The following is an 11,960-nucleotide window of genomic DNA, read 5'->3' as shown; positions in this document are numbered from 1 at the left end:
CCCCGTTCAAGCGCTAGGCAGTCCGTAAATTCCTAGTAACTTCTCCGGGTACTGGTGGAGGAAATTTTAATTAAGTTAAACTATTTCTCCTACTATTGCTTCGTAAAATTCCCACGATATACGTGGGCTTAAGGATCGGGGCTACCATTGACTAGGGCATTATTGTTGAGTCAAAGCGATGCAGTGACTCTCTCCACCACAGAGACACGCAAGAGAAGGCCGCTGACCTAAGTTCGTCCTGTGAGTCTTCCCACACCTTGGTAAGCGACCTCTTCGGAGGAGGGAGAGGCAATGTGTTAAAGCTCAATGGTGTCGGCAATTCGTGGGAACTTTCGTGATGCTCCGGTGCCTCGTGTCGGCAAAGGTCACAGCTTGTCATTAAAACGTTACAGCAAACAACGTTGAAACATTGTTGCGGAAACATATTTTCCCTGGGATTCCTGCCCAGGGGGGCTAAATTAGGAAACATTTGTTTCGCAAGCAAAATTTGCGTCTGGCAAGCAAAAATGTTTTTCACCGGATTCAAAAACCCTTTTTTGCTTCCGTGAGGCAAGATTTGCGTCCGCAACTATGTTTCTAAGGCGGCCAAGCTGGAAAACATTTGCGTCCGCGACAATGTTACCGAAGCAATGTTTCCCAGTTTAGCCAGACCCTTACTTCTTACTAAACTTTTAATAAACGTCTATCTATCTATCTATCTATCTATCTATCTATCTATCTATCTATCTATCTATCTATCTATCTATCTATCTATCTATCTATCTATCTATCTATCTATCTATCTATCTATCTATCTATCTATCTAGAGTCTAACGGGCTCACAACTGTCAAGATGTTAATTGTAGTCGCTTTGAGGTAACAAATCGGAACTATATAGCTGGAGCAACTCGCTTGGTGTTCTTACATCGGTTCCTTTTGCTGTTATAGTCGTTCTGGTTTGTTAGTTTCCGAGAAAAAATTCGTTGCGGCAATGAAATGATGTTCTCTTTCTAAGCGTCTTGAGCAACCTCTCCAAACTGTTCGGCAAAATCGATGCGCAGTGATCATAATGCATAATTGATTGCTCTCCACAGTTGCTCTTGACAGCAATAACGTCATTTACCTTTGCCTTTTTTGGCATTGTTTGCAAATAAAGCAGCAGGAATATCTATATTGGGCCCCTTCCGCCAGGGACCCGCCGCCGAATGTCATCACAGATTTTGGAGACTGCTGTTAACAAACTTCGACGAGCTTACAAAGCTGTTCTTCTTCAGATCTGTCACAATTTGGAGAAAGCACAGCTTCAAGAGCTTCGTTTTTACTATTCCAGTCCCCTTGCGAAGCAAGATGATGAAGCACTGAGCATTCTTAGCTCACTGGAGGATACCGAGAAGATAACATGGGAAGACGTAACTTTCCTAAAGGAAGGATTGTGTGCGATAGAAAGATTGGATCTTGCACAGAAATTGACCGCCTTTGAAATAAAGAGGAATCTGACAATTCTGCTTGGTTTCTACGCAAGGAAAAGACAAGGTTTGGACTCTTGCTGTTGGCTCTCTGCCTCGGTGAGATCGATCGGTGAATATTTGGTGAATCTTACGATGGAACTGCATCGAAATCGATTGGATTTCACTAGTGGTATTAGATCGATAGTGGATTCGAAGAAGAGTGTCAAAAAGGTGTGGGTCGAGTTTGAAGAGAACGTCGAACGTGAACTGTCTTTGCCATGGAGAAAACTGACTTTCCTAGTTGTTATCTTTGGAGAAATTCTTGCCTTCGCTTTGATGGACGAAGAAGATCGCAGCAAAGACGTGATAGAGCGACTGCTTTCGACTGTCGCAGAAGACCTCAGTGGTCGGATGATGAAGATTGGAAGTTGGGTAAGTTAATAATGAAGCTTTGTTCAATTTAGATGCTAGGCCCACGTGACCTTAATTACATTAAAGCGAAAGCAACAGACTAAGGCGGAAGTTACTGTTTTTCCCTAAGCAATTATCTCTGGTAAGGCAGCACAAAGTTTAATCTTTATACTGAATCAGAAAAAGGAGAAATCTGTAAGACTTCAACTGTCATGAGATGACGAGACAGTAACGAAGAAGACTCGTTACGAAGCCGGAAACTTTTGATCAATTGTTTGACTGATACCAGCTGATAACTTCGTCATTTAAAAGTCCAACTACTGTCAGTCAAGGCCATTGAACTCAAGTCACACAATGTCCGATAGACATAGTCTACTATTGGAGTAATCTTGTGATAAAAATGACTTAAAATAGCGCGAGTCACTGCAAGTTGGAATTCACGTGTCCTAACCGTGATCAACCGTGTCGTGCATGTGCTAAAACCCGAAACAAGAAACAACGAAACGAAACCAACGAAACAAAACTACCGAATCGTCTGGGAACGCCGAACCAAAACACAGGAACGACCGAAACAAGGCAAAATGCCTCGTTGAAGCGGCTAAAATCCGGAAAACCGTGAGAGAAGTATTTTATTTGTGTAGTCTTGCGTGACACACGACGGAGCTTACGTAGGTGCCCGTCAGTTCTTCACGTCCCAGTCCAATCGCACCGTGAAAGTGATTTAATTCACATTAAATCAAGGCAGTCTTTACGGATGGTTTGACGGGGTGGGGGAAGGGAGAAGAATTGAGAAGAGGAGTGTCGGTTGTCTCCATTTCAAGGTAACTGGAGCCTCAAAGTCACCATTAAGTCACTTCCTTTAAAAGGAAATTAAACGACCTACATTAATACCGTACAACAAATATAGCGGACACTTACGATTTATTACTTTCCTATTAATCCTTCAAGTAGACCACTCCTTTCTTCTTTCTTTGGCTCCTTTCTTCCTCCAGTACATCCACGAGATGAAATCATGTGGTTGGGGATAAACTGAGTTCGAGGGACGTACATGTCTTGTTAGCCAAACGCGAGGGCCGTACAGGAAGAATATCGGCCCTAGGCCTTGACAACACGGACCGAGCGAAGCGAGGTCTGTACAGAAAAGACTGAGGGCCAATATTCTCACAGTACGGTCCCGAGGAAGCTTGGTTAATGAGCTGTTACAGGACTGTCGTTTTGGGAATCATGAGTAGACTGCATGAACCGGCTTCGTTCTGATCGGAAGCAGGAGCCGAGTTATCGGTAATAAAATCCAATACGTGCCTTTTAAAAAGATGCAAAATTTGCTTCGGAGGTCGCGAAATTAGCGTTCAGACCTCGCAGGACTAGCAATTAGTAAACATGATTGGCTGATTTTAGTTACTGGCCCTCCAAACTGTTTGAATCGTGCAATAATTTAAGTTACGGCCCACATTTGTATTTTGAAAGTGTTTTTAAAGGAAGTTCAAACTAATATACTAACCCTAGTAAGGTGTCAGACTCAACTTTTTCGTTTCTTTTCAGGACGAGTTTTGCGACCACGTGGAGGAGATTAACAACTTGGTTTACCAACAGCAAACTCCTCAGCCCGATCCTGACAGTTTGCTCGTAAAGCATAAGATCGCTGAATTGGTTCGACAGATGAAGGAATCCACTTGTTTTTTGTAGATAAGATTAAGTTCCTATAAGTAAGGGTTTCTTAAAACTTTTAACGATAAAAATCAACTGTAAAAGACGACCTTTCGACCGTACTTCGGTCATTATCAAGTAAATGGTAAAATTGAAATATTCCGTAAGTCCGTCCTTGGCCCTTTCAAACTTTATATATATATAGCCTCTAAATAACACGTTTTATGAAAACTGCTATTTTGCAGTGTTTGCAGCAGTTTTCTAGTAAAAACAGCAAAAACGTTTATCATGACCAAATTTTAAAAAAGTTAAAATTACAGTGCCAGTGCAAAATTGTGCAAAACGTTCGTTTTAGCCTCTAAATAACACGTTTTATGAAAACTGCTATTTTGCAGTGTTTGCAGCAGTTTTCCAGTAAAAACAGCAAAAACGTTTATCATGACCAATTTTTAAAAAAGTTAAAATTACAGTGCCAGTGCAAAATTGTGCAAAACGTTCGTTTTAGCCTCTAAATAACACGTTTTATGAAAACTGCTATTTTGCAGTGTTTGCAGCAGTTTTCCAGTAAAAACAGCAAAAACGTTTATCATGACCAATTTTTAAAAAAGTTAAAATTACAGTGCCAGTGCAAAATTGTGCAAAACGTTCGTTTTAGCCTCTAAATAACACGTTTTATGAAAACTGCTATTTTGCAGTGTTTGCAGCAGTTTTCCAGTAAAAACAGCAAAAACGTTTATCATGACCAATTTTTAAAAAAGTTAAAATTACAGTGCCAGTGCAAAATTGTGCAAAACGTTCGTTTTAGCCTCTAAATAACACGTTTTATGAAAACTGCTATTTTGCAGTGTTTGCAGCAGTTTTCCAGTAAAAACAGCAAAAACGTTTATCATGACCAATTTTTAAAAAAGTTAAAATTACAGTGCCAGTGCAAAATTGTGCAAAACGTTCGTTTTAGCCTCTAAATAACACGTTTTATGAAAACTGCTATTTTGCAGTGTTTGCAGCAGTTTTCCAGTAAAAACAGCAAAAACGTTTATCATGACCAATTTTTAAAAAAGTTAAAATTACAGTGCCAGTGCAAAATTGTGCAAAACGTTCGTTTTAGCCTCTAAATAACACGTTTTATGAAAACTGCTATTTTGCAGTGTTTGCAGCAGTTTTCCAGTAAAAACAGCAAAAACGTTTATCATGACCAATTTTTAAAAAGTTAAAATTACAGTGCCAGTGCAAAATTGTGCAAAACGTTCGTTTTAGCCTCTAAATAACACGTTTTATGAAAACTGCTATTTTGCAGTGTTTGCAGCAGTTTTCCAGTAAAAACAGCAAAAACGTTTATCATGACCAATTTTTAAAAAAGTTAAAATTACAGTGCCAGTGCAAAATTGTGCAAAACGTTCGTTTTAGCCTCTAAATAACACGTTTTATGAAAACTGCTATTTTGCAGTGTTTGCAGCAGTTTTCCAGTAAAAACAGCAAAAACGTTTATCATGACCAATTTTTAAAAAAGTTAAAATTACAGTGCCAGTGCAAAATTGTGCAAAACGTTCGTTTTAGCCTCTAAATAACACGTTTTATGAAAACTGCTATTTTGCAGTGTTTGCAGCAGTTTTCCAGTAAAAACAGCAAAAACGTTTATCATGACCAATTTTTAAAAAAGTTAAAATTACAGTGCCAGTGCAAAATTGTGCAAAACGTTCGTTTTAGCCTCTAAATAACACGTTTTATGAAAACTGCTATTTTGCAGTGTTTGCAGCAGTTTTCCAGTAAAAACAGCAAAAACGTTTATCATGACCAATTTTTAAAAAAGTTAAAATTACAGTGCCAGTGCAAAATTGTGCAAAACGTTCGTTTTAGCCTCTAAATAACACGTTTTATGAAAACTGCTATTTTGCAGTGTTTGCAGCAGTTTTCCAGTAAAAACAGCAAAAACGTTTATCATGACCAATTTTTAAAAAAGTTAAAATTACAGTGCCAGTGCAAAATTGTGCAAAACGTTCGTTTTAGCCTCTAAATAACACGTTTTATGAAAACTGCTATTTTGCAGTGTTTGCAGCAGTTTTCCAGTAAAAACAGCAAAAACGTTTATCATGACCAATTTTCAAAAAAAGTTAAAATTACAGTGCCAGTGCAAAATTGTGCAAAACGTTCGTTTTAGCCTCTAAATAACACGTTTTATGAAAACTGCTATTTTGCAGTGTTTGCAGCAGTTTTCCAGTAAAAACAGCAAAAACGTTTATCATGACCAATTTTTAAAAAAGTTAAAATTACAGTGCCAGTGCAAAATTGTGCAAAACGTTCGTTTTAGCCTCTAAATAACACGTTTTATGAAAACTGCTATTTTGCAGTGTTTGCAGCAGTTTTCCAGTAAAAACAGCAAAAACGTTTATCATGACCAATTTTTAAAAAAGTTAAAATTACAGTGCCAGTGCAAAATTGTGCAAAACGTTCGTTTTAGCCTCTAAATAACACGTTTTATGAAAACTGCTATTTTGCAGTGTTTGCAGCAGTTTTCCAGTAAAAACAGCAAAAACGTTTATCATGACCAATTTTTAAAAAAGTTAAAATTACAGTGCCAGTGCAAAATTGTGCAAAACGTTCGTTTTAGCCTCTAAATAACACGTTTTATGAAAACTGCTATTTTGCAGTGTTTGCAGCAGTTTTCCAGTAAAAACAGCAAAAACGTTTATCATGACCAATTTTTAAAAAAGTTAAAATTACAGTGCCAGTGCAAAATTGTGCAAAACGTTCGTTTTAGCCTCTAAATAACACGTTTTATGAAAACTGCTATTTTGCAGTGTTTGCAGCAGTTTTCCAGTAAAAACAGCAAAAACGTTTATCATGACCAATTTTTAAAAAAGTTAAAATTACAGTGCCAGTGCAAAATTGTGCAAAACGTTCGTTTTAGCCTCTAAATAACACGTTTTATGAAAACTGCTATTTTGCAGTGTTTGCAGCAGTTTTCCAGTAAAAACAGCAAAAACGTTTATCATGACCAATTTTTAAAAAAGTTAAAATTACAGTGCCAGTGCAAAATTGTGCAAAACGTTCGTTTTAGCCTCTAAATAACACGTTTTATGAAAACTGCTATTTTGCAGTGTTTGCAGCAGTTTTCCAGTAAAAACAGCAAAAACGTTTATCATGACCAATTTTTAAAAAAGTTAAAATTACAGTGCCAGTGCAAAATTGTGCAAAACGTTCGTTTTAGCCTCTAAATAACACGTTTTATGAAAACTGCTATTTTGCAGTGTTTGCAGCAGTTTTCCAGTAAAAACAGCAAAAACGTTTATCATGACCAATTTTTAAAAAAGTTAAAATTACAGTGCCAGTGCAAAATTGTGCAAAACGTTCGTTTTAGCCTCTAAATAACACGTTTTATGAAAACTGCTATTTTGCAGTGTTTGCAGCAGTTTTCCAGTAAAAACAGCAAAAACGTTTATCATGACCAATTTTCAAAAAAAGTTAAAATTACAGTGCCAGTGCAAAATTGTGCAAAACGTTCGTTTTAGCCTCTAAACCTTCTTATTCTGCCTATTTATATATGTGCATATAAGAAGTATATGTTGGTTTCACAAGGCGCCATCTGCACCAAAGTGTTGAAGGGCACAAAAATTCTTCTTCAATAATTGGCGAGCATTTTCGCTGCAAACATTCTTTTAGTTTTTTAATGAAGTGCACGAACAAATTTGACTGCCTCGTCTATGAAATGTTTTTTATTCATTAGTTACAATGTGCAATCGGACTCAATTCGTGCTAAGGTTTTCAATAAGCTTTTATTTGTTTTTGTTTTTCTTTGCATGTTCTTTATTGTCCGTTTACACCTGCAAATCTTTTTATACTTCTTATATGCATATATATTCACTGTTTCAATTTTACCATTCACTTGATAATGACCTAAGTACGGTCGAAACGGCGTCTTTTACCTGTTGATTTTTATCGTTAAAAGTTTTAAGATTAAATGCAAAAAAAAAAAAAAAAAAAAAAAATCAACGGAGCAGCAGAGCTGCGCTGTTTGAGTGCAGTCATGAGAAGTTCCTGACAAGAAAAAAAAAAAAGAAAAAACGACAGCGAGAAACGCTGTCCGTTTCAGCATGAAACACAAGGAAAACTCTCTGAAGATATCAGAAATTCCTGAACAAAAATACGGGACAGCGAGAAACGCTGTCCGTTTCGGTATGAAACACAAGGAAAACTGTCTGAAGATATCAGAAATTCCTGAACAAAAATAAGCGAGAAACGCTGTCCGTTTCGGTATGGCACACAAGGAAAACTCTCTGAAGATATCAGAAATTCCTGAACAAAAATACGGACAGCGAGAAACGCTGTCCGTTTCAATATGGCACACAAGGAAAACTCTCTGAAGATATCAGAAATTCCTGAACAAAAAAATGGAAAAAAGAAAAAGACAGCGAGAAACGCTGTCCGTTTCACTATAGTGATAAAGTAAGGAAACACAAAGAAAACAAAGGCGTCTTTGGTCTGTCATGGCGGTTCCTATCTATTCAAGATGGAAGACAACAAAAGACAAGCACGATACTTTAACGTGTAATTTGAAATTTGTCAATAAAGGAATTGATGCATTTTAGAGAGTGTTGTAAATTTGTTGTTTTCACCCTTGCTCGATTGAACGACCTGATACTTGTTGGTAATGCGTAAAGTGGGTAAAGATTGCATACTAAAATAACGTCATTAAACACTAGCAAACACCTTGGGGTGGAGGGGAGCTGAACTTGGTCGCAATAAGTTTCTTTGTGAGAACTGCTGTCTTTTTTCACGGGTTTAAACACGCTTAGATAGAGGGACCAGTCCGTTACACTTTCTCAATCAAACTGCACTTGTTTTCCCTCCCAGGTGCTATTTCAAAAACAAGAAGGCTGCTTGTAGCCTGAGCTTGTGCCTACAGATGACGTTCAAATGAAATGTGCTGTGAGCAGTCAAAGCGTAATTTACGGCATAACATAGTTGACCGCAGGATGTCTGGCATGAATTGATATTGTAATACAGTTTTGGGTCACTCGGCTTGAAAATTTGAAATAGCACATACAATAGCTGGGCTCACAATACTATTTCTGTCCATTTGTGGTTGGGTGGTCCTTTTGTATCCAGTCCCACAGCCAGTAGTCCTATATTTATTTGGTGCATAGTTAATAGACGGGAATGGTTATGAATCCCGACAAATTTCTTTGTTGTAGGTCTTTTTGTACGCTTTTTTGGTCTTGATCGTGCACAAAACACAATAGTTGTTTACTCCGTACTTAGAAACTAACCAATAGAAACTTGTTGGTTACGTAATTCATGCATAGTGTATGAGCGCAAAACAAAAGATTGTGCACGGTCATAGACTTTCCAGCCTAAATCTTGGCATCTTTGTTTGTTCCTTTGATGTTTGCCGAGCTTCCAAACCAGTCCCCTCTATTAGCTATGTTTGGCGTGACTCTCGACCACACTGGGTCAGAGTTTCAATGCTCTTCTGATTTCGGGGAAAATTCTTTTTTTTTTTTTGCCTATCTTTTCGATGATGTTCTTTGTTTTTCTCTCGATTAATTTTGTTCATGAGATGATAATATTGTTGTTAGCCACTTAAGCCACTGTGCCACTAAGACACGCATGCGCATACCAGTGCCAAAATTAACGCAGGCATTACCACAATTGACATTCGACGGCCCTTTTATAAACAGACACAATCATATTAGCCTGGGAAGAACAGCAAGAAAGCCGCTCACAGCTTTAACACGGGCCAAGAAAAGACTTATAGTTCTTAGTACGATCTGTACCTTCATCTCGACGATGTGGGAGATCATCCGAACGAATAAGAGAGAGAAGCAGTTAATTTTGGAGACAAGGGCTTTAAATATTAACTTTTGTACCGCACAGGTTAGAATGTTGTCGTAGCGTAGTGGATACAATTCACTCCTTCAAATCCAGATAATTGAAGTTGGACTCCTGCTGGTGTAGCCTACAATATTCTGTGTGATATTTTTTGTCTGCAATATCTTTCTCCTTTCTTGGACAAACCCGAAGATAGCAGTGTTGTTAGCCTAATAACTATAGCATTCTACAGCAAAATTGGTTCAAAATCATAAGGAGTTTCGAATGTCGTGTTATGCACGTATTTTTGAGAAGACAAATGTTCATCGCGTTCATCTTAATCATGCATTATACGTTGCTATTGATGGACAGAGTGCCTTAATTGAAATAAACTGCCGATTTCGAACGTCGTACAGGGTGTTGAGGTTCATACATACATGACAGAAAAGACGTCACAACGTCGCTGACTTTTCTTGTTTCATTGTGGATGTGGCAGATTCAGGAGGACTGTACACTTGGGGTCGAGGGTCATTTGGAAGATTGGGACTGGGCTCAAGTGAAGATCAGTGGACTCCTAAAAAGGTAGGTCCGTCTCCATGACAATATGACAATCTAGGCTTGCATACCAACCAGGCCTGCTCTAAGCTTGGTTAGCTCCATGGGTCTTTTTCAAATGGCGACCATTTTGAGTCCCGAGGGACTTCAAACTTTTGTTTTGCGCCCGCGGAACTTGCGTAAGTAGGGAGCTCACGCAAGGACGACAACGATGGCTTCGAGAACGTTTCCTGAAAATATTAATTCCCGTTATTGTCATATTTTTTCGACTACTCCATGTCGCTCGGCATGGAAAGTGTGTGTCTACATTTCAGGAATAAAATTGGTGAGAACGGTGTGGATATTTAGAGAGAAAATTGAAAATTAATCGTCAGGTGCTTGTGTCCTTCACACAACCTCAAAATTGGTCATTTCTCGTCGTTGTCAGGACGAGAGTAGGGACCTTAAGCAAGGACGACGACGACGGCTACGAGAACGCCACATAACAATAGGTTTAATTAACAAAAACAATAGTTCTGCACGCCCTGCACGTGCGTTTTACATTTTGAGACATTTCTTTATCGTTCTTGTCTTGACAACGACGTAAAATGATCAAATTTGAGGTCATGTGGAGGACGAGAGCACTTGACGATGAATTTTCAGTTTTCTCTCTAAATATCTACACCGTTCTTACCAATTTTATTATTGGAATGTGGTCTCATATTCGCCATGCCGAGCAACTTGGAGTAATCGCAAAATTATTACATTATCGGGAAATAATATTTTTAGACAACGTTCTTGTAGCCGTCGTCGTCGTCCTTGCTTACGGTCCCTAATTAGGGAGCTTAAGATCTACAACGACGGCGACGAAAACGCCACAAAACAATGATATAATTGGTTAAAAGAGCGTAAATAATCGTGCTGCACGTGCAGCACGGATTTCAGCTCATATTTTTGCGGTTCTCTGCATGACCACGACGTGAAATCACTAAATTTGAGGTTTTGACGTCAACGTGAGCATGTAATAGAGAATCTTTCATTCTCTATTTTCAGTCTGAAACCGCTCGTACCAATTTATTTTTAGGATACTCCGCCCACATTGTACGACGTGAACGAGATGGAATAATCGCGAAAAACTTTTACTAGAGCAAAGTTCTATTTTGAGGTGACGTTTTCGTCGACGTCGCCGTCGTAGATCTTAAGTCCCTAATGACAACGAAATGTATCAAAATGTGTGGGGCATGTAGGACTATTGTTTAAACCTATAGACGTCGCCGTCGTCGTCCAAGTTCCCTCTTATGGAAATAACCTCTGTCAAGCGTGCAAAGCGCAAATTGCACTCCAGGGGAAATTCTCACGTGGTTACTCCTCTTTTTAGGTTGCGTTACCGGGTCAAGTGACGAACATCAGCTGTGGTGTGGATCACATGGCTGCTGTTGTAGGTTTGCTCACGCCATCCTGATGTGACAGGTCACGCAATAAGGAAGAAATCTAATGAGCTGGGAGAAACAAGCTGACATGGCAAAACATGAAGAACGCTTTAGTTCGTGTAAGAGCTTTGGGCAATGGCAGACATTGCCACGTTTCCTTTCGTGTTTGGGCAAACGTGGCTTAAAAAGCGCTGAATTCGGAGGCCGACTTTGAACCCTTGTGCGTCGGCTAACAAGGCCGAAAGTAGAAGTTTGTAGTTGTTTTAACACATGGTTTCAACCGAAAACTATTTTTAAAAAAAGCGCGTCAAAATTTCGCTTCCTATCTGTTGCACACGTTTCACGTGACAGCAAGCTTTATGTTAGCAAAACTCGGTGTCATTTCTCCCTACGACTGAGCGGCAAGTACCATTCTTTTATTTCTTTTTTGACCTCGCAAGCTGCTTTGCAATGCAAACGTTCTTTGAAAGAACGAATACAAAACAGTTTTTGACGTAATTCAGGCATGGACTCTTGCCTCTCTTAAGCTCGTCCGTGCATGGGGAAAATGTCTTCTGGTTTTTCCCTTTCCTACCCTGTGCAACACGTAAACAAGCAAAATGTTGAGACCAAGGTGGTAAAATCTCTTGAAATACTTGAAAGAAAGGTGGAAAGATCCATTTTTACAACGAAAAATATTTAATTTTGGATGCACTTTAATAGCAAT

General features: G+C 38.7%; 2 protein-coding genes across 7 annotated transcripts in view; both read left to right on the top strand.

Annotated features, from left to right (window-relative positions):
* Window positions 1-11,960, top strand: part of LOC138033035 (RCC1-like G exchanging factor-like protein) — a 26,434-nt gene extending 14,474 nt beyond the window's left edge. For 5 of the 6 annotated variants that reach the window (XM_068880773.1, XM_068880775.1, XM_068880771.1 and 2 more), the window contains 2 exons: window positions 9,787-9,872; window positions 11,203-11,424. In XM_068880773.1, coding sequence (XP_068736874.1) covers window positions 9,787-9,872; window positions 11,203-11,286 — 170 coding nt within the window. In that variant the 3' untranslated portion in view covers window positions 11,287-11,424. Of the gene's footprint in view, window positions 1-9,786; window positions 9,873-11,202 lie in introns of all 6 variants that reach the window. The other variant, XM_068880776.1, reaches the window with a different exon arrangement.
* On the top strand, window positions 1,145-3,639 carry LOC138033037 (uncharacterized). The gene is made up of 2 exons (XM_068880778.1): window positions 1,145-1,859; window positions 3,381-3,639. Exons 1-2 carry the CDS (start codon window positions 1,185-1,187, stop codon window positions 3,522-3,524), a joined length of 819 nt encoding a protein of 272 aa, XP_068736879.1. The 5' UTR covers window positions 1,145-1,184; the 3' UTR covers window positions 3,525-3,639.

The sequence above is a fragment of the Montipora capricornis genome, chromosome 14 (assembly GCF_036669925.1).
Source record: "Montipora capricornis isolate CH-2021 chromosome 14, ASM3666992v2, whole genome shotgun sequence".
Taxonomy (NCBI): Eukaryota; Metazoa; Cnidaria; class Anthozoa; order Scleractinia; family Acroporidae; genus Montipora; species Montipora capricornis.
Note: the sequence above shows the minus strand (reverse complement) of the source record. Positions and strands in the feature narration are given on the sequence as shown.